The sequence below is a fragment of the Anoplopoma fimbria genome, chromosome 4 (assembly GCF_027596085.1).
Source record: "Anoplopoma fimbria isolate UVic2021 breed Golden Eagle Sablefish chromosome 4, Afim_UVic_2022, whole genome shotgun sequence".
In the NCBI taxonomy this organism is placed as follows: domain Eukaryota; kingdom Metazoa; phylum Chordata; class Actinopteri; order Perciformes; family Anoplopomatidae; genus Anoplopoma; species Anoplopoma fimbria.
In genome coordinates this window covers 11124863-11139402 of record NC_072452.1, presented here as the reverse complement: position 1 = coordinate 11139402, position 14540 = coordinate 11124863, and the positions used below count along the sequence as shown (strand labels likewise).

At 44.5% G+C, this 14540-nt stretch overlaps 1 protein-coding gene across 4 annotated transcripts; it reads right to left on the bottom strand.

Annotated features, from left to right (window-relative positions):
- Window positions 1-259: 259 nt before the first annotated feature.
- nsd1a (nuclear receptor binding SET domain protein 1a) lies at window positions 260-13143 on the bottom strand. Of its 4 annotated transcripts, XM_054597451.1 has the most exons (24): window positions 12977-13143; window positions 12734-12820; window positions 11474-12333; window positions 10850-10991; window positions 10503-10675; window positions 8612-10421; window positions 8295-8419; window positions 7734-7953; window positions 7443-7546; window positions 7299-7337; window positions 6971-7186; window positions 6762-6857; window positions 6529-6652; window positions 6220-6420; window positions 5097-5276; window positions 4367-4523; window positions 4063-4268; window positions 3826-3938; window positions 3458-3727; window positions 3242-3358; window positions 2978-3119; window positions 2740-2846; window positions 2451-2649; window positions 260-1668 (listed from the first exon to the last, which is right to left on the bottom strand). In XM_054597451.1, the coding sequence occupies exons 3-24, from the start codon at window positions 12314-12316 to the stop codon at window positions 902-904; spliced, it is 6351 nt and encodes a 2116-aa protein (XP_054453426.1). In that variant the 5' UTR covers window positions 12317-12333; window positions 12734-12820; window positions 12977-13143; the 3' UTR covers window positions 260-901. The 4 variants fall into 4 exon arrangements, with proteins under 4 accessions (XP_054453426.1, XP_054453424.1, XP_054453423.1 ...); XM_054597449.1 differs by having other exon boundaries at window positions 6220-6652; window positions 12734-12863; XM_054597448.1 differs by having other exon boundaries at window positions 6220-6652.
- Window positions 13144-14540: the final 1397 nt, after the last annotated feature.

The following is a 14540-nucleotide window of genomic DNA, read 5'->3' as shown; positions in this document are numbered from 1 at the left end:
CTGCTGATTTTGCTTGCTTATCTATCTAACATGTACACTGACAAAAACTGTGAGGTTGCATTGGCAAACATAAATACAGTGTTGTGATATATTGACTTGATTCTTTGAGAAAAGATGTGTTTGCCAGATGTGACTGTAAGGGAACAAAATACCAGATACCAAGGGGATATGTACTTTGATTTAATTTTCTAACCTAGTGAATGGGACCGAAGTGATGGATGCAAAACAAGTGTTAGTTATATCTGTGATTAATTTAGAAGATGTAGAATGTCATGACGTTACTTTATTTCTCTGATATCTGACCCAACTGTTGATAGAAACTGTAAAACACAGAATGAACAGGCTGTTTTTGTAGTGAGAAGAATCATCTAAAGTCTTGATGACTCCAGTGGGTTTATTTTTGCATTCCTCAGAAGCACCAAGCAGGCATTGTTGTGCCCGACTGTAACATGGACCAGTGAAAACTCCATTTTGATCACTCTTGTAATTAGAACTACAAGGTTAAGACAGTGACAGTAACATAAGATGCCCTTATGATGACAGTTTGGTCAGGTTAAACTTCTCACCTTTTTCTTATATTCCAAACATTAAAAAAAGGCCAAAATATGTAAACAATGTTGAAAGAACAAACAAAAGAACATAACAGCACCAGACACAAACATATCGACATAAGTATAAAGAGACGGACTGAGTCAGTTCTCCAGCCTTAGCACCAGTACACATCCCCACTGTGAGTCCAGCAGTCTGGGGACAAGGCAACGCGGTACCAAAGTGAAGGCAGTGTTGCGTTCAGGTAGGTACCAAAATATCAAATCTCTCAAGTCTTTTCTTAACTTTTTAGTCCTTTGAAAGTCAGTTGAGAGATTTTGCTGAGTTGTCATGTAGGAACAGGTGGACTGAGTCACTTGTCATCGTCCTCCACTCTCCCCCACTCCTTCCCCTCCACTTCTCCATCCTCATCATCATCATCCTCATCATCATCCACATAATCAGCCCAAGTGTCATACACATGCTGTCCTCCGTCCTCCTCTTCGTCCTCGCCTTCCTCCTGCAGATCATCTCCATAAAGCGGCTCATCCTCCTCATCTTCCACCACCTCCATCTCCTCCATGTCATCATCTTCTTCCTCTGCTTCTTCATCGTCATCTTCCAGGTCCTCCACCTCCAACCCACACACCTCCCCGTCCTCCACCTCACCGTCCTCTCTTTCGTCCTTGGAGGAGGTGGGAGTGGAGAACCCTTTCCCTTCAGTCCTGTCTGAGCGGTAAGACCTGCTGGAGGGGACGAAGCTCGAGGTAGCAGTCTTTGTGTTGATATAGAGACGAGGAGGAGGCCCCTGCCCGGCCAACGCAGCCTGGTCAGCAGGGGAAGCGATGGAAGTCGAGCTGGCTTCTCTGGAGTCTGGGCCCTGGGAGAGAGAGACAGGCCCGGCCGCGGCCCCCGGCCTCATGGAGGTCATGTTGGGCACGTATTCTCGAATCTCCCCCGGCTCCAGCGGGTCGGGGCCACAGGGGTCATGTTCACTGCAGGACAGCTTGCCGTCCAGTTTGGAGATGAAGAGCATGCCTTCACGATGCTCCTTACAGTAAGAGCTGGGACACATCTCACAGAACGAAGCTGCCTCTTTACCACAGGCGTCACACTGGTGCCACGGACACTCCCATCGCCCTGGAGACAAGATCACTGTCATTAGCAAGCTAGGAAAATATATTTCTTTATTATGGTGCCAATGGTTAGATTTTTGACCAGAGAGAGATAAAATGTAGTAAATCACTTTATTTTGCATAACAGCTGGCTTATGGGGCGGCTGTGGCGCATGAGGTAGAGCGCGACCCACAACCACAAGGTCGGTGGTTCAAACCCCTCTACAGGCAACATGCCGAGGTGTCCTAGAGCGAGACACCTAACCCCAAAAATTGCTCCCCGGGCGCTTCATTGCAGCCCACTGCTCCTCCGGGATGCAGAGAACCGAATTTCCCCATTGTGGGACTAATAAAGGCTTAATTATTATTATTATTATTATTATTATTATTATTATTATTATTATTATTATTATTATTATTATTATTATAAAGCTCATGGAGGTATGATCATAATCTCCTTTGGGATAATGACACCATAAAAATAAAAAGGCATTCAACCGGATGCAAGTTTGAAAATGCATGTCTCCAGTATCAGCATGATATCTGGTCTATCTGTCATCTTAAGAATAAAACAGAACAAAAATGTTGCTATTTATTCCACTCTCATCCAAGTTCAGCCCAACACTGGCATCCAAATTTGTCCATACTACCATTACGAAAATCTGCAAACAACATATAAATATGAGCAAAAATAAGCAAAAATATTTTTTTTTCTAATTTTACATTCCACCTGGCAACTCAAGAATTTAGACTATTTAGTGTCACTATAGTAGAATCATATGGGCTCCTTATATAAACAGTACTTGCCTGCAGGCCTCTTGGCCAGGTTGAGACAGTCAGCGTGATAGACTTTGGGGCAACCCGGCTTCTTACAGGACACTATCTGGCCCCCGTCACCACAGCTGAAGCACTCGTCTTCCCTCTCCTTGGTCACTTCTTGTTTGGTCTTCTTCTTCATGGGGACCCTCCTCTTACCTTCCTTCAGTTTCTCAGCTGGTGGCTGGTTCTGATCAAGAAAAAGAGAGGTTACAAGGAAGCTCTTCTTTGAAGTTGCAAATTTAAAAAGGGATGTTTTTTTTATTTTTAAGGCTTTTACCTTTGGCCTGACCCCCAGGAAACCACTGCAGTTGGGTGCTCCACATTTACAAGCAGTTTTGCCATTTCCAAGACACTCTAGGTTGTAGTTGAAATTCAGCTCCACCCCTAAAGTACACGTTGTCTTAGATCAATAATGCACTCAGATGTGTAGATTGTAAATGAATGACATAATCGGCATTCTTAATCCTACACACTACAAAAGAACCAACAAATTAGAAGTAGGCTGTCACTCAAACCTTTTGGGATGTCTTGTAGAGCAAACAGCCCCACTCTGGTGTCCCCATTCACAGTCCACTTCTGAGTCTCACAGTTTGGCTGACAGCAGTGGTTCATGAAGCGAGCCTGGTTCCCTTTGGGCCCGGCATCAATGATCCGGTCCTGAAACAACAAAATACAAACTGGTTTGCACAAAGCATCAGATTTACATTATGCATCCAGTGTGTTGCTGAGCAGTGTCACATACAGAGTGTTGTGTTTGAGACCAATGGGCTCAGAATCACCTTGTCCAGTGTAAGCATGTAGAAGTTAGAGATGTCGTTCTCCTGGGCGTGTCTGATCCTGGCTCGGCATTCTTCTTCATCGATCACCTCTCCCACATATTCACTCACGAAGGCTCCCTGAGAAGCAACAGAAGAAAGAATGGGACAATTAATTAATAAAGCAGATGAATAAATGTATCATCACACACACACATTGGTTATTTTCTTCCGACATACCTTCTTGATGTCCGACAAACCGACTAAACCCCAGCCGCGGGACAGTGTTCTGAAAATCTCCACAGGCGTGTACTGGCGCTTTGTGAAGGCCTGGTTCTGACATCGCTCCCCTGCCGCGCACACCTGAGGGTGGCACTCATACATCAGCATGCGGTTAATGCACTCGGAGTCGATCCCGCACGGGTTCTCGTCAGACGCCTTACAGTTGCAACGTGGGATCTCAGACATGTCGGCAGTAACGATCTGCACTTTACCAATTGGCCGGTTGACCTAAGAGACAGACACATGGGAGGGATTTTTTTTACCGTGTATCTCAGGGAGCTGCTCTTTAGTCGGGGGAGCAACGTACAAATGAGCACTACCACTACCTTAATGTGCTTGTATGGAGGAGGTTTCTTGTCATTCTTTCGGTTTTCCTGAAGCTGCTTCATCTCCTTTTCTTTCTGGAGCTCTATGAACCGCTCTGCTGCTTCAGCCAGCGCTGTAAGGAAAGAAAGTAACAATTAAAACACAACCTAAATATCAAAAATAAAACAGATTTTCTTAATATCAAAAGCAGGAACTTAGATCTAATATAAAATACAGTAATGGACACAGGTTCATACCATTTTTGTACACTGCATCTGCTCCCTTTCCCATTTTCTCTATGTTGTGAGTGTCACCCTCCATGTAGGGGAAGACTCTGGCTTGGTACGTCCACACAAAATCTTTTGAGCCAAAGAATTGCACCGGAAACTCTCCCACCTCATGTTTCATCCTCAAGATGTTATTTGGGACGTCTTTGGCCAGACAGACTTCTGCAGGCCACCACCTGAAGAGTCAGATCAGGTTTCAGAAAGATCAACACGGGTACATTTAGCTGTTGCTTAGAGACACTGTGTGTACGGGGAAGGACAAGTTGTGACCTACCTATAACGTCCCCATTTGACCCACAGTATGTCCTTAATGCGAGACCTCTTTCCAGATTTGCAGTCGTTGCAGAACCAGCTGCCCTGTGGCATTTCTATATTCAAACATTCCTGATGGAAAGCAGCAGGACAGGACTCACAGCACAGCAGACTGCCCCCTGAAAGATCACAGCAAAACACACTGATTAGGTTATTTTCATTGTCAGTAAGTTCAGCTACACATTGTCCAATTATTTTATTTAATAAACACTCTAAAAACCTCAAAGGTCTTGGATTTACAAAAATATGAAACAAACAAGGAAAATCAAGCAATTGTATTTGAGAGGTGTAACAAGTAACTAAATGACAGTTTTATCTATTACCACACAAGGAGATCCGGCAGTGAAATCAAATTTACTCAACAGTGACTGTGCCAGTTAAAGTCATAACATGTGGTAATGTAAAGACATATTCCTTTAAAAGCAGCACTTTGACCAGAGGGAGCATTTAATAGCCGGACAGGATGCAGCATACAAATTAATTTACAACACATTATGAGGTCTCACAGAAGAACGAACAGTGCATTTTATAAAGCAGACACTTATGGTTTGTATTTACATTTAAAACATGGAGACAGTTTGGAAAAAATGAGACAGTTTCACATCAACGCATATTATAATGTGTTCATGATCACAGTAGTAGAGCCGGTTTGATGACCAGTTAAAATCACCATGAAACGAGACCAGACTTACCCTCAGAGCACACAAAGCACCAGCTAACGTTGATGTGTTCGTGGTTCTTGCAGCCCTTGCGGGGAGTAAAGTGGTTTGGACAGAGGAAGCTATTGTTTGCCAGCACCAGGCTGCCTGCTGCCATACAGTTGTCGTTGGCATGATAGGCCACAGGGCAGCGAACACATCGAGCCAACCGACCTACGGAAAACACAGAGGAGCAAAGGCATCTTCATCCATGCACATCTGGACATTAACTTTTCAACACACAGTGCTCTCAGTGGAAATAATTTAGCAACAAAACACCTAGAGCGCTCCATAGTGACACATTTACAGAGACTAGATCCTGTGCAGGAAGTGTTTCAAAGAGCCAGGTCAAATATGCAGAATCCTAAAAAAAACACCCACTGTTTGGTGCCGTTTGTAGCTTGCTGTAAGGGCAAAAGATTTCATGCTACTGGCACGGTTTCTAATAACACATGATAAATAGGCCAAAGAGTTATTACTTAGAGCCACTATATTTTTTGGTACAGCAGCTTTGTTCAACAGCTCACCGTTCAGACAGTGAGTCGCACATAAAAATGATTTGATCACCAAACAATCCTGATATCTGCGGTCAGAAAGCTGAATGCCCTTTTATAATGAGTTTAGAAGAGAAGCTCTGTGCTTATCCAAACTAACAGGGTGACATAAACTAACTCAAGATTGTGTGGTGATATAAAAAAAAAAAATGAGAGCAACAAAAGTCATTGATGGTCTCCAGGAAGGTCAGAGAAGAAGACAGAGATAAAGCTAATTGGCACACGATCAACACAAACAGTGAAGAAAAAAACATGGATCAATTAAGCTGGACAGTCAAAATTACAAGTGGTGCTCAGGAATATCTTATTAGCCCCTAAATGCATACTCATTGTTGCTATGGAGGTAAAAATGTTGTCACGGCTACAGTATCATCTTTTACTAGTGGATTCAGTGGCATTAGGTTCAGTGACTTTACTCCTATTGTGCCCAGTTCTTCACTAATAAAGTGTTTAATGTATGACGCTGTGAAATCAACATGGCTTCGAATCTTTGTGGACCGTTTCCAACAAATCACAGTTATCATATCATGTGGATTATATCCACAGGCAAGAGGGGAACTTACCTTTAGTGCTCCAGATGTTCAGAGGGTTGGTGATGCGACAGGACAGACACACATGCAGAGGGCAGCGGAAGCCTTTGTTATGTTGCTGGGTGGCTGAATATGCCGATATACAGTCGGTGTGGTAGAACTTCCCACACAATGGAATAATGCAGCGCTTTACTCCATTACCGGACATCTTACACACAAAGCATGTGTGAACACCTGAAAGCAACAGAAAGAAAATAAGAAAAATTATTGTGTTTAAGGTCACACATTTTATGATCAGTGACAGATTCGGTCCTTTGTCAAGTAGACACAAGTAGTTCCTACCAGCATTGCATTCACGACAGAGGAATTTCCCCTTGGGAGCCACAGACAGGCCAATACACTGCGGGTGAAAGGCTCCGTAACAGTGGCCGTCACACACCAGCAGGTCTCCTGTCCTCTCACACACCTGCACAAACACACACAAATACACTATAAGGACCATGCTCATGGTGTACCTGTAAGCAAAGCCATACAAATCAAAAAATATATGTATACGTTATGGTAGATTATCTCACCTGACAGACATTCTCCTTCAAGGATGTAGCTCCTATTTTCCCCTTTACATCCACTGGAGAAGAGAGGCTGTCATTCAAACTAACAGACAGCAGCACCTAGAGAGAGGAGGAAAAAGATACTGTTACACTCGTGGATGCAAGGCTGCAGGTGATTTTCCTCTTTGATTGATGATGAACGTCTTATGAGCTGATCAATACAACATGCACACCTCAGGTTTGGGAGTTAGTGTTCCAGTGTGTGCATTTTCTTTCTCCTCGGTGCTGCAGGCCTCCACGTCGGCCTCCTGCTGGGGCATCTTGGATCCCTGAGGGCTGGGAGGCCAGTTTGGAGTTTCGGGGAGGTCTTTGCTTTCTGATTGCTGGGGGGCAGCAGCAGGAGCAGAGGATGCACTGGGTGCAGGCTTCTCTTTCTTCACAGATCCAACCTATCAAATGTGAGATTTCATTGTGCTTAGGATGGATAAATATATTTTTAGAATTACACTGTTTGGTGGTTTATTAGGATAGTGATTGCTTTGAGTTGTGCTTTTGTAGTACCTGAGTTTTCTTGACTGAGTTTTCTTGTCGCTTTGGCTCCTAGAAAAACAAAAGATATTGTGAAATCATTCAACATTCCCTCATCCAAAACACTAACTGGAACACACACCCCTCCCCCCCACTGTCATCTCAATCCCAACATACCTTCTTCTTTGTATGAGCAACAGAGACTTCTTCTATGGTACATTCAAGCACCTTGTGAGACAGCTTCCTTGGCCTCTTTCTGTCTTGGACCGATAACCCTGTGTCTAAAGTAAAAAATACACAATAATGCATTATTTATTCTATAAAAAAATATCACATCTCTGTGACAAACAGTTATTTCATTCGAACGATTTTAAATATTCTGTCCAGCAACAATAAACCATCTAACATTATACAAGTAAACAGTGGATATTGGATTAAACACAATATTAAACACTTGAATATATTTACCAGAATCAGGAGGTAGATCAGTTTCTTCTGCTGTCTCTGCATCAAGGGAGGTTTGTGTTGTAGCTGGAGATAGTGGGGATGCTACAGGAGAAAGTTCATCCTGAGATGGACTCTGCTCCAGCTTTTCCAAAGCCTCGATGGGCTCAACAGAAGACGAGGCTGAGGTAATTATTCCCGTTGCGGTGCTGAGATCATGGAGTGCTATCGTCCCTGATGGCGGCTGCGTACACACATTCAAATTAAGCATCAAGTTACAATGAAGACCATAAATGATGTAACAATACGTCTACTAGATTCTCCTGGTGTGTAATGATATCAATTATCCCCTGATAATTGATATCATATTTCAGAACAATTTGCTTCAAGCATGACTGAATGTATTTAGTGTTGTTAAGGAGAATAGTTAGTTTAATGCTAGAAGAGAAAAATACCCTGAGAGCAAATCTGGATAATTCATGTTTCTCTTGAAGACAGAATATTCAAGAACCAAGTGAATAGAAGATACTTCATAAATACACAAGTTACTGCTTTGTACTTTCAAATGAATGTAAGGAAACCAACCGTTTTGGAAGATTCTGAGGTGTGTTTCTTTGATTTCTTTTTTGGGGAAAATATTTGTTCATACTCTTCAGTTGACTCCAGGAGCCTTTTCGTTGGTTTCCGGAGACGCTTGTTCTCTGAATGTCCTGTGTAAACACACAGAAAATACATGTCCATTTACACATTCATTCATTTGGCAGATGCTTTGGTTCAAAGTGATGTACAAATGAGGTCGTATCCAAGACACAGTAGATCAAGGAGAAGTCTTCTAGAAAAAGGTATAACATGTTCCTACTAATTTTAGTAAACAAATTAAACGGCAGCAGTTTGCGTCTTACCGGATGTGTCTGAGAAGAGCGAGTCATTCTCTGCCTGCTTCTCCACTCCCAGGTCCAGTTCTGGTGATGCTCTCATGTTGTAGGACCCATTCATCTCAGCGGACTCCTCACTCATAACTGCACCCTTATTCTCAGCAGCCCCCTCGACCATCTGCCAGCGCTTCTTTGGAGCCACTGTGGATCCTGAGTTTTTATCGAGGTAGCTAGCCGACGGATCAGCGGTGGCGGGAGGGCAAGACCCAGGAACAGCTAAGTCAGCGTGGCCACTAACAAACTCCCTGCCATAAGCCAAACCAGCCAGGTCTGAAGACAGCCCAGGTATGCTGAGATTTAGTTTGGCAGGTAGTCTTTGTTTTCGACGCTGCTTGTCCGAGTTCACAGTCCGAGAGCGAACAGGAAACACTTCACAATGGTAGGTGTCAGCTGACATGATAGCTTTGGTCCTATTCTTGCTTCTCACCGCTGTGTTTTTGGGTGTTGAGGATTTCCCTGACCTCCCGTTCTCTTTTTTGATCCCTTGGGTGAAACCATCACAGGAACCCTTCTGGTGTCCTCCGGCAGACGTAGGGATGACCAGGGGTTCCTCCTTGATCAGGACTGGGGACGGCGGGACAGACAGGGGTTTACCTTCTTGTTCTCTGGTATCATGCATGTCTTTCAGGAGCATCAGGAAGGTGCTGAATTTATAATTGGAATCAGTCCGAAATGCGGTCTGCTCAGAGTCACTGTGGTCCTCCTTCACAAGAGATTTAAACATGAGTTCCTTGACATCTTGGAAAGCATCCATTGGAGACAGAGATGAGGACGGGGAAATAGAAGTTGACCGATCTGGGTTTTCGGTCTTGACCTTGACCGGTTGCACACCTGAGTCCATGCACTTAGTCTTCATCAATGAGCCATTACGAATTTGTTTCTTATCAGGCTTCCTAGCATGCTTAGTTGAAGAGCTGTGATTTTTAGAGGATGACGCATTGCTTGCTGATTCCCGGTTAGGAGACCTTTCAGTTTTGATGGGTGCATCAGTAGGTGTCTTGTCAGGACAATCATCAGCGTGCGCATCTGTTGAGATTTGGCTTGTGGCCAGTGCATCTTTGAGATCGGTCTCTTCCTCTGCTCTCAGAGCCCTCGTCATCAGACGGCTGCTGGCAGGGAGATTCATAGAGTGCTTTTCAGTTGAACTGTACGACGACTCATTACAGCTGCCCAAACTCTGTCCAGAATGTGTGTCTTTAGATGTCAACCCTAAGTCTGTAGAATGGTTCACTTTTTCAGGAACCTTTGTTTTAGCTTTTGCTGAACCCCGTTCTTTTCTGACCAATCTGTTTATATTGCGTAATGGAGACTCTAATGTGCGTTTGGGACGATGCAGTATTGGAACTGAATCCAGGTCTGCATAAGGTGAGTCCTTTGGCTCATCTTTCAGTGTACGAGTTGTTGTATGAAACGTTTCCGCCATGTTTGTGATGGATGATGAGTCCTGTGTGCCACCAACTATATGACCAAATATGTCTGACAAACATTTCTTTTTCCTCTTACAAGCTTTGCTCTTATTGGACTGAACTGAAGGAGAGTCTTTGATGAGATCGTGCTCTTTTCCGTTGGAAGCCATATTGGGTGATGGAGGTCGACCAGTATCCACAGAGACAGAGGGGGCGTCCTGTTGCTTTTCAGCTGGCAGTGGGCTTGGCACACGCTCTTCTCCATTGTCAGGTATTGACAAACCGCTTTCAGTATTCCTTTGTTGATCTGGGAGCAGACCCTCAGCTTCTGCCACACTGACTTTCCACGCAGTCAGTAAACTTTTGGGTATCTGCCAAGAACCGAAATAACATTCAAAACAATGTTCACAATAACGTTGTATCATATCTTTCAAGTAATGCCATGAATTTACCGTATACTTGTAGTCTTTCTCCTTCTGCTTCCCTCTCCGTCTGAGCACAGGTAGGTCTTGAAACTGGTGGCCTCCCTCAAAAGGAAGAATGGCATTTCCGGGGACCCAGGCACATTCTGCAATCTCCCCAATGGTTTTCAGGAAATACATCCGACAAGGACGGGGATGGGGAACTGAAACCAAGTAAATAATGTTCAATTTACTAATTAACGAGCGCAGACACAGTTTAAATCCTTTGGTTGGTGTTAACCTTTCAAGGTTGAGTTGCAGCAAACCATTTGACTATAAAATGCATAAATCAGATCAAACTTACTCTCCTTCACTAGTTGTTCTGAATGAAACCTCACCTTTCATCTTAGTGTAGATCCCCTGGTCTGGGTCACAGCTGATCTGGCAGGGCCACCAGGGCCGTCTGTTGAATTTAGCCCACACGAAGTCCCTTTCAACGTATTTCACTACAGGAAGAGGCTTCTTCTTTGGGCTATTGGACTAACCAGGACAACGAAAATACTTTAATAACTAATACAGAGAACGTTGGTAATGTACATCAAAATCAAAATTCAAATTTCTGACATTTTTGAGTAATAACAGAGTAGGAGATTAGATAATCCTGTGCTTTACTTACCTTTGTGTCCTAACGTAATATTTACACTTTTAAGAACCTGTATTGTTTGACCACAGATTTCTAACTGTTCCCCGTCCATATTTTAAAAATATTGCTTCATACACATTGTACAATTCATTTCTGAAAGATCAATTCAATTATACTTAGGATGGCATGGTTACAGGTCTACAACTGGTAGCGAGCAAGTTGTCCAGGTACAATGATATTATACTTAATCATCACTTCAACTCATCGGTATGGCTTATTGCCTTTCTCAGTGGAAATACACAACCAAGATAAACTTTGACATCACATTGGTTGTACAGAGGTAAAGATAAAGAAAGTATCCCAGGTGTTTCAGACTCACATTCGAGTTGGTGCCAGCTGGTGAAACAAGTCCAGGGTCAACAGGAGATGCAAGTTCACCATCACTGTCTGATTCCTCACCGAAGCTCCACCTGTCTCTCATAGTGATTTCTGGCAGTGCGCTGGGGCTTAGTGTAGGGTTGAGCTCAGATATAGTTTTTGACATCAGGTTAAAGACAGTAGGTTTGTATGTTCTTTTATCCGCCCCTGAGCTGCTCGTGGTCTTACTATTAGCCACAGTTCGGTCCCGACTTTGCTTTGGGGAGCGGTGCAAAGTTGCCATGTCCTCACTACTACTGTCCTCCCCCTCCTCCTTGATGTCACTGCTGTCAAACAGCGTGGATTCAAAATGCAGGTAGCCATTGGGGATGGGAGAACAGCGCTCCATGCTGTCAGGACTGTGAGGGGAGAAGCCATTTCTGTTCACGTCCTGCAGAGTCTCAAAGGGCTCCACATCATCGTTGCCCGGAGAAGTGGGCACCTGGACAGACGGTGCCTCAAACTCATCATCGTCGCCGTCGTCGTCGTCGTCACTGATTGGGCTCGCACAGTGCAAGTGGCTCCTAGGATGGAGGTCCCTCTCTGGGTCAGGCCTGTTGACCACAGAGTTCAGGTCCTGCAGCCTCTTCAGCGGGCTGAAGCTGTGAGATCGGTCCGGCTGATTGTACCCCAGTGCAGCTGGCTGTTTGAGGCTGGAGGATGGCAGTTGCGCGGCCGAAGCTTGGTCCGACCCACGTTTCACAATGCCACATTGGTTCCCAAGACCATTGCGGGGCCTCCGCTCTGGCTTGCCTGAGCCAAACACTGAGCCCACCCTAACAGCCGGCCTGTAGGACTGGTTCATGTTGTCATGACTATATCCTGTCAAATACACAAGAGAAAAGAGGCAGGTTAGATGAGGGGAATGTCCTATTCAAGTTCATCCTGAAGTATAATCTGTGGAGGTTAACAAACTGTTTATACTGTAAAATGCAATCAAGCATGCTGACAGTAAAATGAAAAACATTGCGGAAATAGAGCGACAATCACACTAAACAGAAACCTAAACAGGAGCATAACAACCACGAATTGTCACTGTGCGCGCACACACACACACACACACACACTCACACACACACACACACACACACACACTCACACACTAATAAGCCGACATTGCATGGCCTCCATACTAGAGGCCGGTCGGACTGCATAAGACACAGCCGCTGGCCCTTTCCTTTCACACATTTCATTGAGAAACTATCAGAAAACAGTGGCCTACCGCTTTGTCTGACGGCTGTGGGTCATGGCGATCGCTGACTAGAGGAGTGAATGGAGGAGCGCCGAGGCTGTAGTAGAGGTGGTGACACTGTGCCATCACAGAAACACAGTGAGGGACTCACACAAGCGAGCTACAGCCGCACACCGACATAGGAAGCTACTATTAACCCACAGAAAGAAAGAGCCTGATCGGCACTAAGTTCACAACACTACCAACACGTGGGTAAAAACGCGTAAAACTCACCATTTGGAGGTCGGTCAGCGTGAAACCGGCAGCGGATGTTTGATAATGTGGCACAAAGCGAGTGTTTTCCTCGGTTTGTGGGAGCGGATCTGCACAATCCCAGCTGCAGTAGGCCGAAGCACAGCTCTCATTCTCTGCACTTCATCGCCTGATCAGCGGCGGCCCCCCTTTGGAAAAAAAAAAAAAAAAAAAAAACTGTCACCTTAAATACAAAATAACAAGGAAATAAAAAAAATAAAAAAAATAAAAAACGCTGCAACCTCGTACAGCGGCGGGATTCAATGTGCCAAACCAGTCCCTCAACAGCCACAGCAGCTTATTTACTACATGGCTTCTTCTTTTTTTTTTGCCTGCTGTCGAAGTGCCCCCGGTTATGTTAAAACAAGCCCAGACCGACTGTGATGGTGAGCTGCAACCAATCGGCACAGCTACCCAACCCCCGTCTGCTCAGGGCCGTGACACTCACCCTCCCAACGCACGCACGCACGCGCACGGGCACGCACACGCACGCCCAGGTACAAAGTTTATAATAGACAGTGGTGGTGAAAGCCTGTATTAAACAGCTATATGACATCATAATCACCATTGGATGTTTGTTTTTTTTTTAGAAATTTGACCCCATTTCTGCGCGTCTGTGCCATTGTTTCTGTGCCAAACGGTGCTGACAGGCCCCTTGTGTGTGTGTGTGTCAATGTGTGTGTCTGTGTGTGTGCGTGTCAATGTGTGTGTACGTGTGTGTGTCAATGTGTGTGTGTGTGTGTGTGTGTCAATGTGTGTGTCAATGTGTGTGTGTGTGCAATCGAGGATACAACATGATTGCGCAGCGCAAACAACCACACGGCCTCTCCGGTCAAACCAACTCGGCGCGCCATGTTGCCTTTCCACAGTCCTCTGACATGAGGAAACAGGCCGCTAGGCGCTCAGGAAAGCAAGATAAAGGAGTCAGTGTAAGCGTGCATCAAACCTAGGTTTTGCTCCGATTAAAAGCTCCAGTGGTCGTCTTCCAGCCTGCCCTCACGTCACCCTGATGCGGATTTTACGCGCACTTTGGAGATCAGAATGATGCAAATCCATAAACACGTGAATTCAGAGAGCACTATTGGCTCCCAGTCCTTGAAGATCAGACAAAGACCATTCAGATACATGCCGCCTTGACAGCAGAGGAGCTTAACGTTACCTGTGTGCTGATTTAGATTTAAACACTAGGCTTTATAAGGGATGTTTATTCAGATCTTTTGGGTGGTTTATTTCTTTAACCTTTTGAGGGAATGATCGAGTAGAATTAAAAAAAAAGATTGGAGATGTGACTTATTCAACCACAATAATAGATGAGCTGTCTAGCGTTTACATTACAGCACCACAAATTGTCTTTTTAAGCAATTCTGCGACCACACTATGTAACAACAGGTCCAAAAGTATACCATGGATGGATTATTTAGTTTAAAAAGGGATAAATATAGGTATTATTACAAGGTGAGTATATATTGTCTGGGGACACGGGCCCTCTTGTGTCCACAAGGGAGAATTACATGCTTTTAAATTGACAGGAAATAGTTATGTGAAA

Excerpts from the sequence above, each read along its gene's own strand:
- nsd1a (XM_054597449.1), bottom strand. The coding sequence starts at position 12,316 with ATGAACCAGTCCTACAGGCCGGCTGTTAGGGTGGGCTCAGTGTTTGGC. Across the intron at positions 8,420-8,611 it reads GCTCTTCTCAGACACATCCG|GACATTCAGAGAACAAGCGT; the intron begins GTAAGACGCAAA and ends GTGTTTACACAG. Across the intron at positions 3,728-3,825 it reads CTCCATACAAGCACATTAAG|GTCAACCGGCCAATTGGTAA; the intron begins GTAGTGGTAGTG and ends TCTGTCTCTTAG.